At 32.3% G+C, this 24,780-nt stretch overlaps 1 protein-coding gene and 1 long non-coding RNA gene across 6 annotated transcripts in view; one reads left to right on the top strand and one right to left on the bottom strand.

Moving 5' to 3' along the window:
- LOC115883108 (segment polarity protein dishevelled homolog DVL-3-like) overlaps positions 1 to 24,780 on the bottom strand; it is a 46,957-nt gene that overhangs the window by 5,271 nt on the left and 16,906 nt on the right. For 2 of the 5 annotated variants that reach the window (XR_004050331.1, XM_030901408.1), the window contains exons 9-11: positions 22,465 to 22,730; positions 16,422 to 16,629; positions 7,995 to 8,195 (exon numbers count right to left, since the gene is read on the bottom strand). Coding sequence is in view for 4 of the 5 variants with exons in the window: in XM_030901408.1 (XP_030757268.1) it covers positions 7,995 to 8,195; positions 16,422 to 16,629; positions 22,465 to 22,730 (675 nt within the window). In the remaining variant the exon portion in view is untranslated. Of the gene's footprint in view, positions 1 to 7,800; positions 8,196 to 12,197; positions 12,520 to 16,421; positions 16,630 to 22,464; positions 22,731 to 24,780 lie in introns of those variants that run through there. The other 3 variants (XM_030901407.1, XM_030901406.1, XM_030901409.1) reach the window with 3 other exon arrangements.
- Positions 17,859 to 20,092, top strand: LOC115883111. The gene is made up of 2 exons (XR_004050332.1): positions 17,859 to 18,120; positions 19,734 to 20,092. It is a non-coding gene; the product is annotated as an uncharacterized LOC115883111 (long non-coding RNA).

Genomic DNA, 24,780 nt, shown 5'->3' with positions numbered 1-24,780 from the left:
ATTGCGAAAGGCGGTCGCCAGAAGAACGGCTCCTTCCCATAACTGCTATTTTACCAACGAGATCTGACTATTTATAACCACGAAGTTGCACGAAAGAGTTTTGATTGCATTGGTTACAACTTCCATGCGGAGGGTGTTAATATTTTGTTGATATATTATACCAAAAAAGGATTAACCCCCTCCACAAAGAAGTTGAAACCAATGCAATCAAAATTCTTTCGTACAACTTCGTGGTTATAAATAGTCTTTATATAACTTCTTTGCGGAGGGGGTTAATCTTTTTTTGGTATAATATATCAACAAAAGATTAACACCCTCCGCATAGAAGTTGAAACCAATGCAATCAAAACTCTTCCGCGTAATTTTGTGGACATAGCTAGGTATACATATTTGACTATTGTCAGATCTCATAATAGGTAATTTATTTAAAATGCCTAATCACCCGAAAAAATAGAAGATATGGCAACGTTGTAAACTTTAAAATTTCTAGATTAGGTCTAGAATATTTGTCTCTCTCATTACATAGGAGAGAGAAAGAAGGATACATGAAATGTCAAACTTCCATCTAGTCTCAATTTTCCTTGTTATTTTTTAAGAAAAGTGTTTTTCAGTAAAACTTTGGACGTTTTTCTATCCTCAATCAAGTGTGGCTTTTAGATAAACTATAATATAATGAAAATATAGTGAAATTATTACTTTATAGGACCGAAATAAAGAAAAATTCAATGTTGAAATTATTTTCCGTTTTTCTGAAAAACGGTAAGAGACCGCCAAGAAAAAAGTTCAGATTCGTAATCGACGACCTCAAAATAGGGTGTATACAAATTTTCGTGAAAATTGGACGATTTCCAGTTTTCCTAATAATTACCCTATCTTTAAATAAAAGCAGAGAATGTACCATGTGTGCTTTTTTTGATTTAATAATAAATTGTTAAAGTATCACTTAGTGATCACGCTTTGGAACAGGATCTGTTATTTTCGAAACAGTTTTGTTTTGGAACTGGCTTGGAACAGGTTTATGTGCTATCCTATACCAGTTCCAGTTCCAAATGTTCCAGCTGTTTCAAAATACTGCAACTTAAATTAAATACTTAAAGAAATAAATTCTTGGAATTGTTTAAATTATGTTATCTACTATATTTGTGATACTAGATTCTTAATAGTGTATTTTTCAAAATTAGATAATTATATATTATATTGCATATGGCAACATCGCCAGTACGTTTTTTTGATGGTAAGAAATTATCTTCGCCTATTCTGTTTACATTTAAAAAAACTCTGCGTAAAAAATGTATACATACCGACAAAGGAACCGCTTGTTTTTATTATCTAGGAATGTAAGTTGTTTTTATTTTATATGTATTTTACTACTTTAGTAACCATATAGTAAACATATATAAAATAGTAAATGTTAGATATTCTTTTCTTTCTGTATTTTTAAATATTGATTTCCTATTTAAAATTTATAATAAAAATTTAGTTGAATTTTAATTAAATATATCAAATATCGGCAACGCTGCGAAAACCGTCACCCTTGTTTTTTTACGTCTATGCACTATATTAGTGCACTCGCACTCAATCTCGACAATATAACACCAAGCGACCGCGTCACTAAAGCGATATACTACTTCGTTTCTCAACTGAAACTAGTTCTTTTTACTTAACTGTTCCAAGTCCCAAACTGTTCCAAGACCCAAACAGTTCCAAGTCCCTAACTGTTCCAAGTGCTAAACTGTTCCAAGCCCTAAACTGTTTCAAGTCCCAACCTGAACAGTGGGACTTGGAACAGTTTGAGACTTGGAACAGTTTGCGACCTGGAACAGTTTAGGGCTTGGAACAGTTAGGAACTTGGAACTGTTTGAAACAGTTAAGTAAAAAGAACTGGTTTGAGTTGGTAATCGAGGTCGTATATCGGTTTCGCTAGTCTAGCCAAGTCTAGCGGACGCGACCGTTCAGGTGTTATCTGTTATTGTCGGGATACAGGGGCGTAAAAAACAAGTGTGGCTGTTGCCGTTATTTAAAATATTCAATTAAAACTCAACTAAATTCTTATTATGAATTTTAAATTTATAATAATTTTTTTAAATATTTTATTTTTTTAATGTAAACAGAAACAGAATAGGTAAGCAACATTTTTTATTATAAAACAATGCTGGCGATGTTGCCAAATATCGCAATATAATTATATGCAATATAATTATCGCATTATAGTTTTTTTTGAAAAATACAATGTAAGAACAATCGGTTATTGTTTTGTATTATATAGTAGATATTAAAAAAAATAAACTCTTCCAAGAATTTACTTTTTAAGTATATCACAAAATTATAAATCTATATTTATTCATTAGTGCTTATACAGGGTGGGTCTTAAATAAGTGCACATATTTTTAGGGGTTGTATATATTTCGATTCTCATGAGTTTTTTTCGGGAAAACATGTTTTTGAAAAGTTTATATTTTTCGAAAATTTGATAGTCTTTTTTTTAATTTTGAGTTAAAAAACATTATATCTTGGTAATATAGCAACATAGACAGTAGATTAAATTTAAAGAAAACAGAAAAATCCCCAGTAGTTCTCATTATTTAAGCAAAAAATATTATTTTATATAAATTTAAAAAGAAAAATAGCAACCGAATCAGAATGACGCAAGTACGGTATTAATTTTCGTTTTGGAACGGTTTGGAACTGGAACAGGTTTCTTGGAACAGGTATCTTTTGCAACTGGAACAACTTGTACCTGTTATTAAAAAATCGCTGTTCCGGCCATGACTAGTATCACATCACTTTCCGTAAATTTGTTGGATACATTATTTTAGAATTAACTCGATAATTAATTTCTAATACAATGGCTTAGAAATAACAAAACGAACCTTAAAAATCATATAGGATGTCAGCAGCATAATATAAAACCCAAGGCCGCTACTGATCCTGCTAAAATATTAGTCACGTGATTACATGTGTGTATGCCCATACCCAACGATGCTTGCAACGTTGGAAGTTCCTTTGACGCGGGTGAAATTTACTGCCAAGAGCCCAAACGTGGTACATGTCCAACGTTGGACACATGGATTTCATCTCTGCACGTCCACACAATGTGGCAAATGTCCGTGTATCCAATGTCGAAAGATGTTTGCGACATCGTGTAGGACCGGCTTAGTATGTGTATCGTGATATTTTATTATATTATTTATTTTATTTGAGTATGAAATATCAAAAACAAACATTTGCATTTAATGCAAACCAATTTTAAAAGTTTAAATCACTTAACAGGAATATATACAGGGTGTGAAATAATAAACTTCGCAACAAATGAAAAAAACAATTGAGTTATTAAAAAAATTTAAGCGATTTTTACTTCAGCATGCCTAATCCTAAAAAAGATCCTAGATCCTACACAATCACTTTTTTACAGAATTTTTTATTTTTTTTTTCTTAATTTTTTTTTTAAACGTTACAAAAGTATTAGTTTTTGCGACGTGATTGACAATATAAAAAAGTCATTTTAACGCATTTGCAGGCATAAAAGTAAAACACTTTGACGCCTAAGCATAAAAGTACGGAAATATATTTTTCAACCTCTTATTAAACTGAGATAAAGTGTCAAATTCAACGAGCGTAACCATAGTTTCTCGATATATAATTATTTATACTCTGTTTTTTTTCTCAGGTAAGATTTCGACAGACGATGACAGAAGAAAAGCAGATGACGTCCCATACCAATCTATTTATTTTACTAAAAAAAGTTTCTAATAATTTTAAAGTTATCTATGGATGGGTTTAAATATAAATCCGTCATGCGTCGTGTCTTGTTGTTTTTAACCAGTTTTATTGGTTTATTTAAAAAATGACAGATCGTATTTCAATTTTATTGGTTTGATGGAACGATGAACGACAAACGGACGCCGATGCGTATGAACTCGCCTTTAGATTTTTGTCATTTTTGACGCTTGTCAAAGTCTTGCCAAATTATAGGTTATAATTTTGTGTCAACTTTTGTTAAATACCCTGCGTTTTGGAAGATGATGCATTTTGATTCGTATTATTACGTTTGTTTTGTGTCTTTTGAAGTCAAATGGAGGAAAAATCGAGTGAAAATTAACTGTAGACCCAGAGCACAGTTTATGGTTAAAGCTTGTCGCCCACTTGTCCGGCACAGCACGGACCGTAGCTGCTCGTCGCCTGCAGGCGACGGAGAGCTTGGTCGCCCACTTTGCCGCAGGAAACCGGCAAGCCGTCACGTCGCGGTCGTATGTTGCGAAGATCTTTTTGTTTTAGTTTACATGTAGCAGTGACAGAGTCACTATGTGTGAAAGCAGCAGTTCTGATGAAGAAGTTATTGTAGCGGCCGCATTTTTGGCAGAAGAAGAAGAAAATAAATAGAAGATAAAGAGAAAAATGTGGGTCCACCCCATTAATCAAAAGCGGACTGAACGCGGAGAGTCCCATCATTTATTTAACGATTTAATTTCCTAATTTTTTTTCTTAGGACTGCTTTCTCGGACTTAACAATAACAACTGCCAAAATAATTGCAAAAACATATATGCGATCGAAAGGCTTCCATAAGTTAATGCAGGCCAGCGCCGGCCGGCCGGCTCCGCGTACAGTTGACCGGCCCGTCCCGGCACGGACCGTCGTTTGACGGGGAGAGTCGGAGAGCTGGAATCTGTTCCGTCGACGGACTCGCCGTTCCGTGCCGTGACGGGCTAATGTGCGGTAGTCTATTCATTTGCATGGTTTTAATCCTATCCGTATTTTGACGGGCCGGAACGGGACGGGACGTGACGGCCAAGTGGGCGACAAGCTTAATACTCGCTGCCCAGGCAGAAAGTCTTATACACCAATGAAGTTGCCATCGATAAAGTTTGTATACCATTTCGTCGTAGATAAGTGCATCTCGTATATGGTAGAAGGATCAAACTAAACTCATACTAAAAACTGGAGTAGCTGTAAAATATCGACATCACACGATAGGTAAATAATGGATTTTAGTACTACAGAAAAATAATGTCAAAAGGTACTGGTTTAAAAAAATTAAGATTAAAGTTAATTAATCAACCTTTAAGGTATAAAATTTGGTAGGTGTTATTATTAATAAAATAGTTTGTTTTATTTACCTATGTTGTTTTATTTATAACTGTGGAATATTACAAATTGATAGTTAGAAAAATAATGTCAAAAGGTACTGGTTTAAAAAAATTAAGATTAAAGTTAATTAAGCAACCTTTAAGGTATAAAATTTGGTAGGTGTTATTATTAATAAAATAGTTTGTTTTATTTACCTATGTTGTTTTATTTATTCCTGTGGAATATTACAAATTTGTATTTGTACATAAGTTATATTGATAAATATAATCATAAATGCGGGTAGTTTCATAAAGCTTGAAAGTAAATAATAGTTCTTTTTTATATTTTTTTGGTATGTAGTGTCTTGTTCTTGTTTGTTTTGTATTAACACATACCGTTTTTATTAAATAAAATAACTCCATTACATTTTTTCAGTTTCGTACAGTTTTTTTCACAATATTTTGAAGTAATCACTTGTCATCTTGTCAATCAAATTTTAAATATATCCTGCTATGCGTTCCAGTTGTACCAACTTATTTCTTTGTAAAATAAAATAAACTACTTTGAAATTAAAATGACAGACACATCTATCACTGTCAAGGATCTTCTCGTTGGACAGACTATACAAGATATTACTTCTAAATATTTTTATATTATTTGGAACGTTTGAAATTGTTTAAAAACTTATTTGGTGGCGTTTGAAAAAAAATAGCATGTTCTATTCGGAGTTAAAATGACTTTTTGTGTCTCGGTCAAACATATGATTTTTACTCCTAATAAAACAATATACTATTTTTGAAAGTTCCTATGACCTAATTTGAAGTCTATGACCTTAGTACATAGCAGAAAAAATAAATTCTGAACGACTATTCTCATTGATTCTTTCAATATTTTGTTACTTTTCTCCAAAAAATCCTATATGGGTATTTCGCCACTGCAGGAGAATCTACAAAATAAAATAGTTATTTTTTGTAAACACTTCTGCGTTAATCCCAAACGGAAACTACTTGTCAGAAGTTAGGTTTACAAATATACAAATTTGCCTAACAAACAAAAAAATGCTTAACGTTTCGGAAAGTTTATCTCTTTCCGTCGTCGGAAGCAAAAAAAAAATACAAAGAATAAAAAAAACTATTTAAAACATTTAAATTCAACTTTTCGAGAACACTTTAGTTTTTTAAAACAGATACGTCTACAAAAACCGTTGACGTTCTGCTAAAATGACATTATATCAAGTTAAACTTCAAAATTAACAATTACTACATGATAACAATTACTTAATAATATTATACGAACATCTTTCAAAACACAAAATACACTTAGATCCATTTTATCACATACTAAACCAATGAATACAGAACAACAAAAAAAAAATGGAATATACCAAATACCATGTGAGTGCGATAAATTTTACATTGGTCAAACATCTAGATCCTTAAATGTTCGAATTAAAGAACATAAAGATTATTTAAGAAAGGGAGATTTTCACAAATCTAAGATTTGTCAGCATTCATGGGAAAAAAGGCCTCAGAACAAATTTTAATAACGCCAAAATTATAATGAAAGAAGCGATAGCCTCTAAAACAAAAATAAAAGAGGCTTTTTTAATACAATCTAATAAAAATAACTGTATTGTTCATGCATCTGTAGATGTTAGTAATGTATGGCAATCGCTTCTTTGATTTTAAAGAACATAACATAGATAAAAATTAAAAATAATCATACAGAAAGTTTGGGGCTTTTTGCTTTTACCTTATTAAGTAATTGTTATCAGGTAGTAATTGTTAATTTTGAAGTTTAACTTGATATAATGTCATTTTAACAGAACGTCAACGGTTTTTGTAGATGTATCTGTATAAAAAAAACTAAAAGTGTTCTCGAATAGTTGAATTTAAATATTTTCAATAGTTTTTTTCTTTATTCTTTGTATTTTTTTTGCTTCCGACAACGGAAAGAGATAAACTTTCCCAAACGTTAAGCATTTTTTTCTTCGTTAGGCAAATTTGTATAAATTAAACTCCACGAATGTTTGGGAGTGATTCATCGCTTGATGAAGTTAGAATCGACACGCGCGCTATCATTTTTACATTAAAAACGTAAATTTTTACCGCAGACGTAGGTTTTAAAGGCCCGGTCTAATCATCTGCCTGCGCTCCTCCTACTTATTCTAAAATGTTAGCGTGATTGACAAAGACGATACTATATGGCGTTTCTTTGATTGATTCGTCATTTGTGCGTCAGTCCATTGGTGTGTTTGCAGTGCGATCAATGGGGCATTCCAGTTTATATTTATAACCAAATATATGTTTTGACAAGACTTTGACAGTTTGCTGGAATCCTTTTTAAGTAATTTGTTACTAACAAATATTTTTGTAATATTCATCAATAATAATAAATTTAAAATTTTATGCACAAAAACATAAACAACAGATTATATATTGATTATTATATGACTTGAAATACCACGGCACTGGAATTAAGTTTTATGTAACCTTGAACAGATTAGTTCACATGGTAGCGACCGATGAATCACTCCCAAACATTCGTGGCGTTTACTATATCTGTAAACCTAACTTGTGACAAGTAGTTTCCGTTTGGGATTAACGCAGAAGTGTTTACAAAAAATAACTATTTTATTTTGTAGATTTTCTTGCAGTGGCGAAATACCCATATAGGATTTTTTTGGAGAGATGAGTCCGCCACATAGGTATAGACATTTTTTATAAACCTTTTTCAATAACATATAAATAAAATAATTTTTATGGCACACCCTGTATATTGTCCTTTTTACTTTTTACCCGATAATAAAGCTTAATTTTTTGTGCTTCAATACAACATGCAACAATAATGATTGGCTTTTAAAACTACATAACATCGACAAACATTTCGCAAGGATTTCCCATAGCAATCTTAAAAGACTGTCTACTACCAGCAATATCTTTGTTCCCTCCTTGTCCCGGACAGGGCTGGGTGCCGCTACTTCTCTCTGACCCATTGCTGCTACCATTCCCGTTGCCAGTGGCGCCGTGCAGGGGAACGGAACGAGGTCCGAGTGACGTCAGGTCCGAATCGCTAGCGCTACTGTGACCGGCGTTATCTTTCAATGGATCCGAACCATTAGAACTGCCACCTAGAAAGGAAAGAACATTTCGTATTCGAGAATATATCAGTTTCTTGCCAGAACGGATATATAGGCCAGTAAGCGAGGGTTTTAGGGTCCGAATTCTGAACGCCTGCACCGATTGACATGAAATTTTAACAGTGAATAGAGATATAAGTAAGAAACAAAAGTTACACAATACTGACGCATGTTTTCACCCAGGGGGTGAGTGCCACCCCTTCTTGGGAGTTAAAAATAAATCACCCATTTTAATTGCAAAAATCATTAAAGGGATGATTTAAGCAAAAAACGTTCAATAACATTTTTCCAGAAAATTAATATTTTCTTAGTTATTTAGGATTGAAAATGTTGATTTTTCATCTAAAAACGCTATTTTTTGCCACTTTTTATAAATAACTCGAAAACCTTGCGTTTCATCGCAAAACATAAAGCAAAAATAAAGCTTTTGGAATAACTAAACGATTCATTTTTTGCTGATTACCGTAGGTGTAATAATAGCCGAGTTATCACTCTGTAAAGGTGATTTTTTATTTTTCGAAAACTAAATTGCAACATTTTACCGTAAAATAATGGTGAAAGAACATATTTTTCGAAGAAAATGGATAAGACCTTTTTTAAAGTGCTAAAGACCTTTTAAATTCTTTTTTAAAAAAGTTCTTATCTCCAAAACTCGAGGAGTTATGATAAAAATAAAATGGTCACCTAATTTTTTCCTAAAAAAGTTAACAACAAAATCTATGACTAAAATCATAAAAATAAAGAGTAAGTGTAATACATCTACAGTTGGCTATATTTAGGTACTTACAATGGGCTCTGCAAGTTCGAGCAGTTTAGAATGCCTAAATTTGTAAAAAAGTTGAAATTATATTTTTTTGGCAATCTCAAAAACTAAGCAAGATACGTCAAAAATGTAATAGAGTAAAATTGAAGGTATTTTTTTTCAATATTTTTGCTCTCTTTCAATTTGCTGTAGATCTCTTTATTTCGTAGATATTACGTTTTTTCAGTTTGACTTGCGTGTAAACACCACCTTCTTTGAGCCCTTAAAACCCAAAAATCTCGTAAAAATGAGGAGTTCAAGACTGTTCAACTATAGAGGTTAATTTGTAGCTCGTGTAATTTCTTACAAATTGATAGTTTTTATTTATATGGTTTTGTCGTAGATTTTGTTATTAATTTTGTTTCCGAAAAAATGGGGTGTACCATTTTATTTTTATCATAACTCCGCGAGTTTTTGAGCTATGAATTTGAAAAGACCTTTTAAAAAAGCATTATTTAAAAGGTCTTTTCGAGCACTTTAAAAACGGTCATATTCCTTTTCTACGAAAAATTTGTTCTTTCGCCACAATTTTACGGTAATATAAGAAATTTCATTAGTATCTGGTCTAGAAATATAAAATATTATTGCACAAGGGTTCTTAGCGTGAAAATAACAAAAAAATTGAAAAATCATCCCTTTTGAAGGCAAAACGTAAAAATATATATAAAAAACCTTGAGTCATGAACCTAGAAAAATGAAATTATAACTTTCATTTTATTAAGCACTAGAAATTTTCATCCCTTTACTTTAGGGGATAAAATGAAGGATCAAAAATTGTATGAAAATTCCTTACATCTAGGTCTACAAACACGAAATATAATCATTATTGACCACTGTAACAAAGTAAAAAATAATAATTTAATAACAGATTTAACGAAAGTATTATTTACATGTTTAATGTATAATACAAAGATATTGTATACTGGCATGGTCATTCTAAATTGAAGGTCCGTATTTTAATGAGCAACACATAAATAATGTGTTAAGGTATCTCTATAATTATTGTATTGTTTAACATCTAGACTACAAATTTAGGATAGCCAGGTCTGTATACCAGATGCGTCTCAAAAGTGACTCACCCCTATTACTTTTTTATTTTTGCAGATAAAAAAAAGGAGATTTGGTATATTAGTATATGACATAAATTAGAATTGATTGACGTATTCAATTCTTTTCGGCCACTTCCTGTTTCACCGGAAATTACTACAACTTTTGATTTTTAAATGGCAACTTGGTATTTTTTACTTTATTCGATAGCAAAGACTCTCATATGTAAACTTTTGACGTTTTCGCTTAAAACAAAATTGTATTTTGAACAATTTTACAATCTAGAGTGCCATGGCTGTGTTAAAAACACTAATTTTTATCAAGGAGTCTTGGAAAAACAAATTTGATCGTCTGATGTATTTAGTGTCTTGTCCTGGCCGGTTAAAAGATGCCCATATCGTATTTTTAATTATTTCTCGATTTTTTCAATTGGAACGAGGGCGGCTCATTAGCATATTTGGAAAAAGCATTTTTTTACGAATAATTTGGTACCACACTTGGTATTTCGAGTCAAATTGTCGTTATGAATCGCATGTTGCAATTTCAAATAAACTATATTCGAAAATGTCAAAAGTTGACATATGATATGTCATTCTATTCAGTGTGTCAGTTTCTATCGAATAAAGTAACAAAATACCGAGGGTGCCATTTAAAAATCAAAAGTTGTCGTTATTTCCAGTGAAACAGGAACTGACTGAAAACAATTGAATACATCAATCAATCCTAATTTATGTCACATACTAACATACCAAATCTCGTTTTTTATCTGAAAAAATAAAAAAGTTATAGGGGTGAGCCACTTTTGAGACGCACCCGGTATATTTAGATACAAATACTAAATCATAAAAAAAATAGAAAAAATACTAAATAAAAAAAAAACAAATATAGCATTCTTCACAAATTAATAAAACAAAAACTAATTTTCTAAAATTGCATAAAATTTATTTATACAAAACAAACTAAAACTTAAAAATAAACATGGCGGTTGCAAAATATCTGGCAAAAAGCATGTCAAATCAATCACTTTATTTTAAATCTTTGTACTAAGAACAAAATCAACACATGCCCTTAGAGAAATAAGTAAACCTAGAGGGGTTCTAAATTAATTTAAAGTCAACCAATAAAATTAATATCGTATCATCGTATCGTCGGATAACGGATGCATGAAAATCAAGCTTAATAAGTACGAGAGCTAGCAACGTCGGAAAATCAAGTATTTTAAGACGTCTGGCTCTTTGATATATCTTTTACTATGCTCTCTAGAACAGCATGCGGCCCGTCTGGCTGCCTGTAAACGTTGCGTTCCCTATTGCGCATTGAAAGAAGATCCTATATTTTTATTAGTCCTTTAAATTCTAGTATTGAATATAAATCGGACGTGTCTCCATAGCGCAGTGCGTAGAGTTTCCGACCACGAACCGATGATTCAGAGTTCGAATCCGGGTCAGGGCTTCAATACTTTACTATCAGAATATAAACGAAAATAAAATAAAAAAGTCTTTGCCCTGACCCAGATTCGAACTCTGCATTATCGGTTCGTGGTCGGAAACTCTACGCACTGCGCTATGGAGACATGTTCGATTTATATTCAATACTAGAATTTACAGAATTAAATTAATAAAAAATATAGGATCTTCTTCCGATGCGCAGTAGTGAACGCAACGGGTATCGGCAGCCAGACGGGCCGCATGCTGTTCCAGAGAGTATAGTAAAAGATATATCAAAGAGCCAGACGTCTTAAAATACTTTCTCAAAAACGTTGCTAGCTCTTAGACTATATAAAGCCACGGCTGCCAGGGCGAATTCTAAAATCGGTTCACAAACCGTTCCAACAGCATTTAATTTTGGTATCGTAACAGAAGTATCCAAGTCGTCACATGCGCACAAATTCGATCCCGGCAATACAAATAACCGTTCTAATTTCTGCGTTGGAACAAAGCTATAGTAAAACATCGGATTTTGTTCTTTCATCGCTATTTAATGTAGTAATGTTTTAATTTTTCTCATAAATTTAAGTCAAGGGCATCTCTATGTTTACTTCTCAAAGTATTTGCCAGATATTTAATACAGTAAAAATAAAAAAAATATAAGGTTAGCACAGTAATTTAAATTAAATGAGTATTAAAAAAACTTTTACAAAAATAAAATTCTAAATTATAATTTAAACATATAAATTGCTTCTGTAAAATATTAGAACTTAAAAGAAAAAAAGGAAACAATACAAGCTCAGAATTGTGATAGGAACAAAAGCCAGTCTTTATATTAATGAATAGTCTTCAAAAAATCAAATAGTTAGTAATGTTAGTAACTATACAGGTACACAAGTATAGTATAAAGTCTCTCCTACAGTACTGTCTTATTGTCTGGTCAATAAGTTTTCTACTTTGCAAAAAAATCAATACGATTTTGTTGATTTCAGTAATTTTTCCCTAACCTTGGGTTATGAAGATTCTATAAGAAGAACATCTGAAACAAACAGAGTTACCTATTCTGATATGGGATTTGTACTTTGTACTACATACCTAATTTGTCTACGTTTTACATTTTAAGTACATTTATTTACGTATCTTTTAATTTTTTTTATTCAAGTAATTACCTTATATACAAAATTAAAACGACAACTGCGTAAAGTAAATTTACATTGTAGGAATGCTGTTTGCAATGAAACTGTTTGAAGTAAATGTATGTACTAATATAAATACGATGTACTTAAACAGCCGTTAAACGGTAGCCTACTAAAATGCCCTCAATAGATATTGTGACGTCGTTCATGTCGGCTGAAAGTAATGCCTAACTATAAGCATTTTGCAAGAGCACCTGTGGCTCCATGGCTGAGGCTATCGCTTCGTGAACGAATGGTCCGTGGTTCAAATCTCACACCGACCAATACTTTTTTATATTTTTTTTTGCTTATAGCGTGATCTTATTGCATTGGTTTCACTCTTTTTAGTTGGATTGGTTTAGTTATTTGGCGGGTTGGTTAGCGTGGTTATTTGGAGGGTGTTAATTCATTGGTTAGTTGGTTATTTGGTGGGGTTGGTTGGTTTTTACTAATTTATATTTGTTTTTTATATTTTTTTATCAGTGTCGAGGTTAGTTGCGTTGGTTAAGTTAGTTATTTGGTGGGGTGGATAGCGTTAGTTAGTCCTTATAAAATTCCTATATTTCATAAAGCCGTCAAGTGCGTCACATCAACGACGTCATACCTATTAACGGCATTTTAGTAAGCTACCGTTTAACGGCAGTTTAAGTACAGTCATAAATATACAGGGTCGCTTTTATGTATAGAAACGGTCGATCATTAAGTAAAATATAGGATGTACCGCAAAAAGTTAAATATAAAAGTTATAGGGTTAATAAATATGTATTAACACAATAGATCTGTAAGGTCGCGGTGGCTAACTCCCCTCCTAAACATTCTAATATCTATTAGCGAGTAATAAATTTAAGTATACAGGGTCGGTCATAAAGTCGTGGCACATCAAAGTTTCATTTTTTTAAATGGAACCCTCTGTATATTATTGTATATTTCGGTTCTTCCTTCAATTATAAGCAAAAATCGAAATACACACAATGTACCTCATACCAACCATTTCCGAGTTATTGACTTTTGAATATATCACTTAAACAATTTGATTTAATTAATTTCGATATGTTCAGTTTCATTTAACGATGCCATTTTGCTGAAACAGTGATACTTAATAATATTTGACATTAGTTCTCAAGTTAGCATTTATAAATTATAAAATGAGAGTATAGCAAGTCTGGAAATTACAAAATTTTCGTTTAACATTTCCATTTTTCAATTTATGTTCATTGTGTATTACGATTATTGTTTAAAATTGAAGGAAGAATCGAAATATGCAATAATATACAGAGGGTTTCATTTATGACCGACCCTGTATACTTAAATTTACTAGTAGCTAATAGAAATTTAAAAACCCATTACAACAGTATCACAGTTTCGGCATCATTTTTATCATCATTAAATCAAACCAAACACATCGAAATTCGTTAAATCAAATTGTTTAAGTGATATTTTCAAAAGTCAATAACTCGGAAACGGTTGCTTTGAGATACATTGTGTGTATTTCGATTTTTGCTTAGAATTGAAGGAGGAATTGAAACATGTAATAATATATTTAAAAAAAAACTTTGATGTGCCACGACTTTATGAACAACCCTGTATACTTAAATTTATTACTCACTAATAGGTATTTAAAAATCCTATATAACTTTTGTATTCAACTTTTTGCGGTACCTCCTATATTTTACCTAATAATCGAACTTTTCCATACATAAAAAACCCCGTATTTATGTAAGTTTAAGTGAAAGTATACAGGGTCTCCTGGCTGATATGCCTACTATGAATTTCTCGAGTACTACAGAATATATTAGGTATACAGAAGCGACAGTAAGCGTCGGCTTCTGTGAAGTAAGTGTCCCAAATGTATTAAAATCACATATCATAGTCACATATTTTGACAAAGTCACTTGTAAACTGGAAAAAATACCTAAAATTTTATTGAATGAAATTTGTTAATATATCGAGAAAGAATACTTTTTATATAGCTGTTATTTTATTGTGACGTTTAAGTTTTATTTTTCTAAATTTAATAGATACGAGTTCCAAAAAACGTATAAGTGATTAAAAAGATAAGTATTAATCAGGGATGGGTATTTAACAATCTTTTGAATTACGTTTTGATGTGAAATTTAATTAAGCTGTGTAAAAAAATAAAAACATAAAATGGCATTTCTCTTCCTTCTAATCCATGCTTTCAATTATTCTGATTTGTACCCAAAATAAAAAAAATATCAATAAACAAAATTAAATTTTTAGAATACATACATATATACTGCCATTACGCGCTGACGAGTATTTGACACGCATTAGAAGATGGTCACGCAAGTCTGAGCTTTTCTGTGACTGAAAAGCCCGATACGGGATGTTATCTGCCTACCGCACTCCGGACATTCAAAAATCTCATTGCTTTGTCGCTTCTTTACTTTTTGGTTGCAGTTTGGTGCAATTTTTAGAGTAGTCATTAACCGAAAACAGTGTTATAATTCATCCCGATATTAACTATCTACTAACTAATCAAAATTTGACAACCAGCGTCATTAAAAGTATAGCCTAAAATATGGCAAACCTACTTAAAGGTTAATCTAGAAAAATTGCTTCTATACAGTTAGGTAATTCTGTGATAGTTTTTGTACATAAATGTTTAGTACAATTAGACCTCTGAATAAAAAAATAAGTTCAATATAGCTGTAAACTGAAACCCTAGTCAATAATAAATTATTTAAAAAAAATAAAACCTATTTTTTCCACGCATTTTTGTAGACATAAACATTTAAATTTTTCAAAATAGTATTAAAAAAAGCCCTTCGCTAAAAAAGTTTATATTAAAGCTTCATTCGGGACCTCGCAATTAGTGGAATAAGCATAATAGTGGTTTCAATTACACTTTATAGCTTTTAGTTTACAATCATTCACAATGTCTAAAATACACAATTAAAATTAATAGAATATCCTAGCAACAGCTTGCGGCAGTCAGTTGCAACCATAGAGAAAGCCAAATATTTAGCTTAGAAAACAATAAACTTTTGATTTCTAACCACAATTTTTCTTGACGAATGATAATCAAAGGTCAAAATAACATTCCTCGCAAATTTTGAAGTATAATTAGTGGAAAAGTCAAAACTTTTTTACTAATTGAAAATGACTACCACTAATTTTGACGTTCTGAATGCTGACATTAAAATTAAAGCAACAAATTTCTACGCTAATTGAAACCACTAATTTATTCCACTAATTGCGAGATTCTGAATGAAGCTTTTCTACTAATTGAAAATGACTACAACTAATTTTGACGTTCTGAATGCTTACATTGAAATTAGAGGAACAAACTTCTACACTAACTGAAACCACTAATTTATTCTACTAATTGCGAGGTTCGGAATGAAGCTTATCACAGACTATAAACAACAAAGCAAACTCAACTTTGACAGCAAACATAATTATGAGTATGGTTTACCGCACTAAAATTGATACACCACGCACATATACCACGCCCACTTTGTAACCTTGTATTAATGGCTGAACTTTACAATATTCCGCTGAACCACATAAAAACAATATTTATACTATGAGTCGTTCATAGTTACGATGTAAATTTACTCTATGCAAAATAAATTTAATAAATATCTACATTAATATCTAAAGAAAAATATATCAATTTACAGTGTTAACATTGTCCTAACAATCTAGAACATCGCAGAGATAAATTACAAAATACTTAGGAAAATTCAAGAATGACGATAATTCAGCTTATTAGATGTTAATAATAAATAAATGAACTTACCGCTCCCACTGAGTACACTTTCCTCCTTATTATAACCATAAACTGTATTTTCGCTATAAAATGGCATTGGCATGTATTCCAAAGGATTGTACGTTCCACTGTATGGCATGTAATTTGGAACATTCGGCAATGGTCCTACACTATCGGTATCCCCCTGAAGTTTTAAATTGCTCATTGCCGAACACAGATCTCCAAAGATATAGTAACACTATTTAAAAAAAGTATAGTATTAGTATTAATCTTACCAAGTCCCGTCTTGTAATACACTCAGATGCAAAAAACAACGCAAAGGAGAAATTTTAAGTCAAATTTAAAGTGTTATATTTTTGTTACTTTTAGCCCTATTCTCATGAGTTTTTTAGCAAACTGTATATAATTATATCAACTTTAATTCGTAAACTAAGTTTTTTATAAAGTTTAGTATTTGGCATATTATACAGGGTTAATCGAGGGGTTGTTTTTTTAACCTAACTTTAAAACACCCCTTGCAATAATTTCGTGTGTAAATTTTCCTAAAATATAATTTTACGGTCAGAACCAAAGACATCTAAATAAAGGGACGCAAAACAATTTACATTTTATCGCGATCACGAACCGTGTTCCGCAAAAATCGATGACGACAGATTTACGCGGTATGTGATAGAATACGGTTCGAGTTCCAAATGCTATTATTGTTATTAATGTTTTTTGGGTACCTATAGAAACGTTAAACTAAATATTTGTAGGGGTATATAACTTTAATTAATATACAGAAATTTTGCCAGGATTATACCTTTGAAATTATTTTTAGTTTTCTAATTAAATTATATTAGGGAAATTACAATGACAACTAGCAGTATCGCTGTGGATTCATCTTTAATACGAAATTGTCGAAATCTGTAGGAATTACGCTGACATTTGACATTTTCATTTGTTTTCATTCAACTTATATTTGACAGCGCGCGGTTGTGAGTTTTTGATTTGGTTTGGTTGCTGCGGTAGTTGAAAGTTCTTATAGTAGCGTATTTATATAGATACTTTTAGTTATAGGTAGATTATTACAAAAATACGTATATTTTCTTATTTGCTGGCGCTTTCGATTGTGAAATTAGAGTTACCCTCATAGACTTAGAATAAAATATAGACTACACTATTTACATTTAAGCGCGGTCAAATATTAATTTTTGTAAACAGGTTTACTCCTGGGTGCAGCTGACCTCGGCCGTCTGAGTCTTTCGCCTCCAGCCTATGTTGTCACGTCTAAAATATTATTAATATTTTTTTTGTTGTTATACACATATATTGAGATATTAAAACTGTATTTTAATAAAGTAGTGTTTAATAGTAGAAAGATGTATTAAATAGTCCCTATACTACTAAATTATAAGTCGGAGACTATTTAAAATGACAAATTCTTTACAATTTGGCAACACCCATCAATCGCCGGGTCGCCCTGTTCATTCTTTATTCTCTCGTAGTAGAGCCATAGTAGAGTAAAGCACGTGTCGTAAAACCTTGTTGTCACAGTTTCTCCATGGCTATTTTATTGTTTTTATTGGATGTTTTGATTTTGTATTTTTTTGGATTCGATTTTCTTAGTGTGTAGTGTCGGTTTAGTGTTTATTTTGATTACTTTTTATTTAAAAACTATAAAACAGGTTCGTCAGTGCCAAATTTGTAAGAAATTGGACTATTTAAGTCCTGGAACAACATTCCACAGGTAAGTCAAATTTACTATTTTGGCGTCAGTGGCGTTGTAGAAAGGCGCTTATTTAGATAATAATTTAGTAAATTATAAACCCTGGAAAATCTGTATTTTTTATATTTATCATTTACGTAAAGGTTCTTACTAACCTCGTTATTAATATAACGAGTAGATACATTATTAAGTACATAAGAAGTAGACACATTATTTTCTTGGGCATTGGTTAATTTAATGCTTTTTTTTATGAAAAATGTGTTTCTTTTTATTCTAAAACCATCCTTAGAATCTAAAATAACATACAGGAATTCCAGAATGATATTCCATTATGAAACAACAATTTTTAAGGCTTATTATAAACTATAAACAATCGAGAAAGTCGAAAAAATTACAAGCTACCAAACATTTTAAAATACCAAACATTCCTTATTTTTTTTCAAGACTAAAATATTTTACAAACATTACTTTTTCCCTATAGTTTCACATCAGGTATAGAAATAACTACGTTTTTATGATAGGGTCACCATTATGATAACAAAAATGACGAACAATGGTCCAGAAATGTAAACAAGTACATATTTTTTGTAAATATTTTTCTTACCGCTTGCATTTTTGTCCATTATTATTTCACAAATTATACAGGGTTATGTAAACCAGGTAGATATTTCGTTTTTTTTATATTAAACAAAGATAAAATAAATATGCCATTTTAAAATTTATCCAGTACTTACCTAGAGTTTTTTCTTTTTTTTTCTCGACTGTTAATCTATTATTAATTTGTAATACCGTATGATCGAAAAAAACGGCGTCCAGTTGGCTTGGAAAAAACCATCGATACATACTCCATATAATTTTACATATAAAATGACAGCGATCTTCATTTCATAGCCATCGCTGACGCCGTTTTTTTTCGATTATAAGGTATAATTTTCATTTTTTCTTTTATAATGTAATATCACTTAAGTAATATCACATATAATCTGAAGATAGTTTTAGAATTAACCAAAACGTAAATCTTTAATAAAACAATCTGTTATTATTTGCCATATATGTATGTATCCAAGAAAATAATTTACATATTATTATTATATGTTTTACTGTTTTTTATCTTTATTTGAAACTCAGAAATGTTGCATTGGCTTTCTAAAAAAATGAACTTGTAAGTTTTTAAAATGCTTCGTTTCGGAGATACAGGGTGTAGAAGTTTCATTTTTATTTCGATTTTTTTCCAAATAATTTCTGAAGTGACGTCAATATTTGGACGAAAATTGGCGTTTGGGAGTTTTTTGACATGAAAAATTAGATTTAGATGTCAATTTGACTTTTACTAATAGGGGGCGCCACCTACATATTTTTTAAGTTATTTGAAGAGTAATACTTTTTGTCTGTATCTATATAAAACTACTGAGAAAAATTTACATTTCCAACGTTTTTTACTTAATAAGGTCTCTTGTTGACACTCGCCACAAGTATAGTTCTCAAGATATTTGGAAACGAATTAATCAATACATTCTTCATAAATTATTTGGAAAAAAGCGAAATAAAAATGAAATTTCTACACTCTGTATCTCTGAAACGAAGCATTTTAGGACATAAATTTATACTATTTTTTTTACTGATTTTATTTGCAGATTATGCTGCCAAAGTTTCCTGAATACAATTCCGACCACTCTGTATATCAAGATATCCCCCATTACGTACTAGTTTTTCTTAATAATTTTCTATACATTTTCCAACGCCAAGATGTACCAAGCGCATACAAATACATCAAGCTTCAAACAAGCTTGCACGTTGACAGTAATACCTACAGTAATATTGTATTATATTAATGTAATATTTTTGAACCAATGTTCAATATTACTGTAGTAATACTGTTTATACTCATGCCTTTTATATTTGTTTGAATTTGGTGCATATTTCCATTGAATAAAGTATAGTCACCATTACCATTATTATACTTACTCTATAATAAAGACAGTAACGAGTTAAATAAATGTAGTTTTCATTTTATTCACTTCCTAAAAGCTTGCTTTAATGGAACAGATTCCTGTTTTTTCTAATTTACATAATAAGACATCACTTTTACCGGAAAAAAAAATTAAACAATTATAAAGTTTTTTCTCTTTCTGTTCTATTATATCTATAGAATAGATCCTGTTTTGATTAATATTAGAGTTGTAAATGTTTGACTAAAATTAATATTTTATTAAATTAATAATTTATCATCAATTTCAAAAATTAAATAATTTCGATTATTAAAATTTCTTCTATAACACGTACTTTATTATTTTTATCGTTTTTAGACTCTAAGACGTATTTTTTTTCTAAGTCCTAAACTTTGCTTTATATTAAACTATTTTCTTTATCCTAAATCTTAATAATATAAAAAAGTTTAAATACGATATATTTTTAATTGAATTATAGCTTCATTAAAATAAAAAAAATACCCGCCTATGATACGGAGAGTGCAGGTGTACTGAAGAAACAAAAGACAGTGTTGCGTTGGGCGGCAGAGCCGTCAGGAAACGACCGTTACGACGGAGACAGCCTATCTATCGCTCGTGTCGCACTCGTTAGAGCCAAAAACAATAACACAACAATAACAAGACGTTGTCTGTCCGCATCTTCCAGCTATTTATGAATGAGATGCTCAGTCTATATTTTATTCTAAGTCTATGGTTACCCTCAGTTAGACCTCAGGCAAAACTAGTTATAATAGAAAATTGGTCCGAGGCATTCCTAATCAATTTTTGATAAAATTCAACAATTTTTGATAAAAAAAACAACACGCCACTGTCACACCACTGATAGAGCCAAATGACAGAAAGATAGACAAAACTCAATCGTGTTGTCATATTTATGTACCCATCTCTTTTTAACTCTCGTAAAAGTGTCAAACCATGTATGATTCTAAAAAATTGAGTTTTATGAATGGAGTGTTCTGTCTAGTGATGGGAATACCGGTTCCACACGAGTCGCGTTACAATAGCGACCGTTCCAGAAAAATACTGCGACAAAATACCGCGAATTTGTAATCGAGGTTCCGACTTCCTAAGTGTCGCGGTCCTCGCTTATGTAGTATTTCTGGCATTGGTACCTACTTTTATTTTATACTAACTACCTACTCCCACAAACCACTGTCAAAAAAAAATCTTTATTGGTGACCGGTTTCCGCAATTCCAGCCATCATCAGACCTTAAAAATAGATATGAACAATAAAACTTATATAAATGTATAAAAGCAAATCAAATTTTCATTTTATTTTATTTGCTTGTACGTTTCATCTTTCAAACAACGTTATTTTATACCATGCTTAGTATATACCAAAAATCGCTATTTCAAAAGTAACGTAACGACGGGAGCACCAACGCCAATAGTAACCGACCCAATCGCTACAGGCGAAAACGAAACCCTAGAAGCGCTCCAGCGACTGCTGGAACGAAGTAAGCCGCCTCCGAGGTCGAGCGTCGATAGCCAGTTACAGCAGTTACTTCTGTTCGCGACAGGGAACTAAAACTCTAGGAGCGCGACGGCTGGAGCGAACACGTCGCCATCGAGATCGCCCGACGCTACGTACAGTTCCAGTAACTATTGTAGGCGACCGACGAAATCGCGACGGCTGGAGCTAAACACGTCGCTATGCGGTTTGGTTTGGTTTGGTTACTCCATTTTATACCATGCTTAGTACATACCAAAAATCGCTATTTCAAAAGTAACGTAACGACGGGAGCACCAACGCCAATAGTAACCGACCCAATCACTACAGGCGAAAACGAAACCCTAGAAGCGCTCCAGCGACTGCTGGAACGAAGTAAGCCGCCTCCGAGGTCGAGCGTCGATAGCCAGTTACAGCAGTTACTTCTGTTCGCGACAGGGAACTAAAACTCTAGGAGCGCGACGGCTGGAGCGAACACGTCGCCATCGAGATCGCCCGACGCTACGTACAGTTCCAGTAACTATTGTAGGCGACCGACGAAATCGCGACGGCTGGAGCTAAACACGTCGCTATGCGGTTACTACGGTTCAAGCTAACTTCAAGAGCGATTATAAATAATTTATTTGCAAATTATAAATAATTTATAATTTTGTCGTCATTATGATCGTCGTTCTTCAGTAACATGTTCCCCATCCGTTGTGGAGCGCGACACGGCGTTACAAAAAAATACCGCTCCAAAATCGCGTTACTCAAATACCGACACATCACTAGTTCTGTCTACCCATTTAGATGTCTTTGGTCAGAACCATGACTTCTGAGTATTTTGTTTTTTTTTCTTTTAGTATTTTTATTTATTTAATTTTTAAATGTCAAACATAATAAATTGTAGTATAAAAATATCAAATTAAACAAAAATACTCTCCTACCTGTTCAGAGAAAGTAATCTTGTTTACGGTATGTCTAATAAAGCCGGCTTTCAATAGATGCGAAGCGTATTTTCTAGCGTCTCTTCGATCTGGAAACCCTTCGACGTGCGTCATCAGCCAATCGATCATATCGGTGCCAATAAAAGCGTTGGGTATTGTGATTTTTAACCACATCCGATCGCGAATTTCCAACCCGCTGTCAGGCCTCTGCATAGCCTGAACGACTTCAGACATGGGAGAATTGACAGTGAGAGGTTCAACTAAATCTGAAAAAAAAGAAGATATTGTGTTAATATTTTTCTACATTCAAAATATGTAGTCCGTCCAGCAAAAAAGAATATAATAGTGACAGCTGTCTGTCATTTTAAATAATTGTTTTTACTGTTCTTTTTTGTATGTAGTCACAGTTGGATCCAACAAATGGAAAAGAAATTGCCTAATTTGAGTTATCGAAATTATCACACAGAGTACAGAATATAAAAAGGAGACAGTCAGACAAAGCAAGTAAATTAGACAAAGACAGAAAAAACTCCGAGTTAAAGGGACACAATTTAATATAACTGTAAGAAGATTATAAGATTGCCAAGTTTATTCTATGATATTGTTCTGATATTAAAACCCCAAATATTTTGTAAAACAAATTTGTATTAACTGCTTAATTGTTGAATATATTTCTTAAAAGTAATGGTAAATGTTCCTTAAGTTATTTAAGAATAAAAATTAAATGACCAATATATTTTCTATCATGTCATAAAATCATAGAATTCATAACCTTATTTGCATTGTGACATTTAGGCTGTATTCCGTTGCAAAACCAGGCGAACCAGAGCAGTAAACTACGGTAAAGAGCGGTTTCTGAAAAACACCGGTTTGATATGGAATGGTTTGGTAAAATACTGGAAACGTCAAATATTGACGTTTTCTAAATTTCAATACCTCTATTATAAAATTTATCTTTTATGGATTTTTAATGTACCTGTTCTCTGCTTTTACTTTTGTTTCTTCTTTTCAATGGAGTTTAATATTAAAAAGTACTTTATTAATAAACTGTTAAGCTCATTAGACAGCTCAAGTGAAGATTTGCAGGTCCAATATTAAAATAGATCAATAATAAATAAACAAATCTAATCAATATTTATATTTTTATAGCTTACAAAACATTCACGATTACTTGTTGTCTTGTTGTTCCTGTTTTCTTTAAATGTTCCTGACTTTAAGAAACAATGGCTGCATGATAAGTTTAAATGGTCCTAAAAAGCCATTCTATTTAGATAATGAAATTTATTTACCTTTACTGCCTACCTCCATTGCTTTTGGATGTAAATACAAAATATTGTTACGTTTTTCGTCGGTTCCGTGTGGATAGAAAGTCACAATTTATTTAAACACTATTTATTTAACACTAATTAACAAAAACAATAACGATAAAAAGACTTTAAAGAACTATTTATAACTTATTTACAATTTATCTAATTATTTATCTAACAGAAATTTATTTTGAATTAGCGCGGCGATTATAACTCTACGCGTCGATCGGTTATTTATCTCTATCTTCCTTAGGCCCCGGCGTCTGCTTATATAGGAGAGAAACAGACAATCCAGATTTGTCTAGTCAATTCTTATTCGTTCTTAGAACGTCGGCATCGCTGGGCGTTTGAGTCATAGGCGAGTGGCCAGGCCTAAGGCTGAGTTCACGCGGCACGGGTCTGCAACACTGCCCCCTTCTTAGGTACATGCTCGTCCCGAGATGTACACGGTGAATGAAGGTATTTGCAAAGCTGGCCCCTGGTACATTGAGAAGTCTGGTAGAAAAAGCAGTCTACAGTTTTCTCGCCCGATCTCAGCTTTGGGTTATAGCAGCAAACGAGGATCTCGATTCCCGTAAATCTAAACAAAACTTCAATCATGTTCCGGATTGTACGCCAACTCAAACCATCGAGTCCACACGCCAGCTACGGAATGGCTAATCGTGTAATGTTGTTGTTTAGCAGGGCTTCTCTCAGTTCAATAAGGGTCTTCCAAAGATTGAGATATGTCGGCTTACTCGGGGACCATTCCTTGATGACCAGGCAGAAGATGTGTCTTGCTTGACCATGTGCATTATCGGTTAGCCTCAAGACGCTTCCAACCTCTGGATCCTGTCGGCGTAGTTCTCCGACACGCCCAAACTTCTCATTGAACGTCGCAGCGATTCCTCTGGACATCCGCAAATCTCGGGCCACACAGGGAGCGAGCGAATAATCAGGATTCACGGAAAATAGGTCTCGTTGTTCTTCTTTGGTTACACCATAGCGAGCCTTCTCACTGCTGTTGTAT

The sequence above is a fragment of the Sitophilus oryzae genome, unplaced genomic scaffold (assembly GCF_002938485.1).
Source record: "Sitophilus oryzae breed Bouriz unplaced genomic scaffold, Soryzae_2.0 scaffold_1809_pilon_pilon, whole genome shotgun sequence".
Classification (NCBI taxonomy): domain Eukaryota; kingdom Metazoa; phylum Arthropoda; class Insecta; order Coleoptera; family Curculionidae; genus Sitophilus; species Sitophilus oryzae.
Note: the sequence above shows the minus strand (reverse complement) of the source record. Positions and strands in the feature narration are given on the sequence as shown.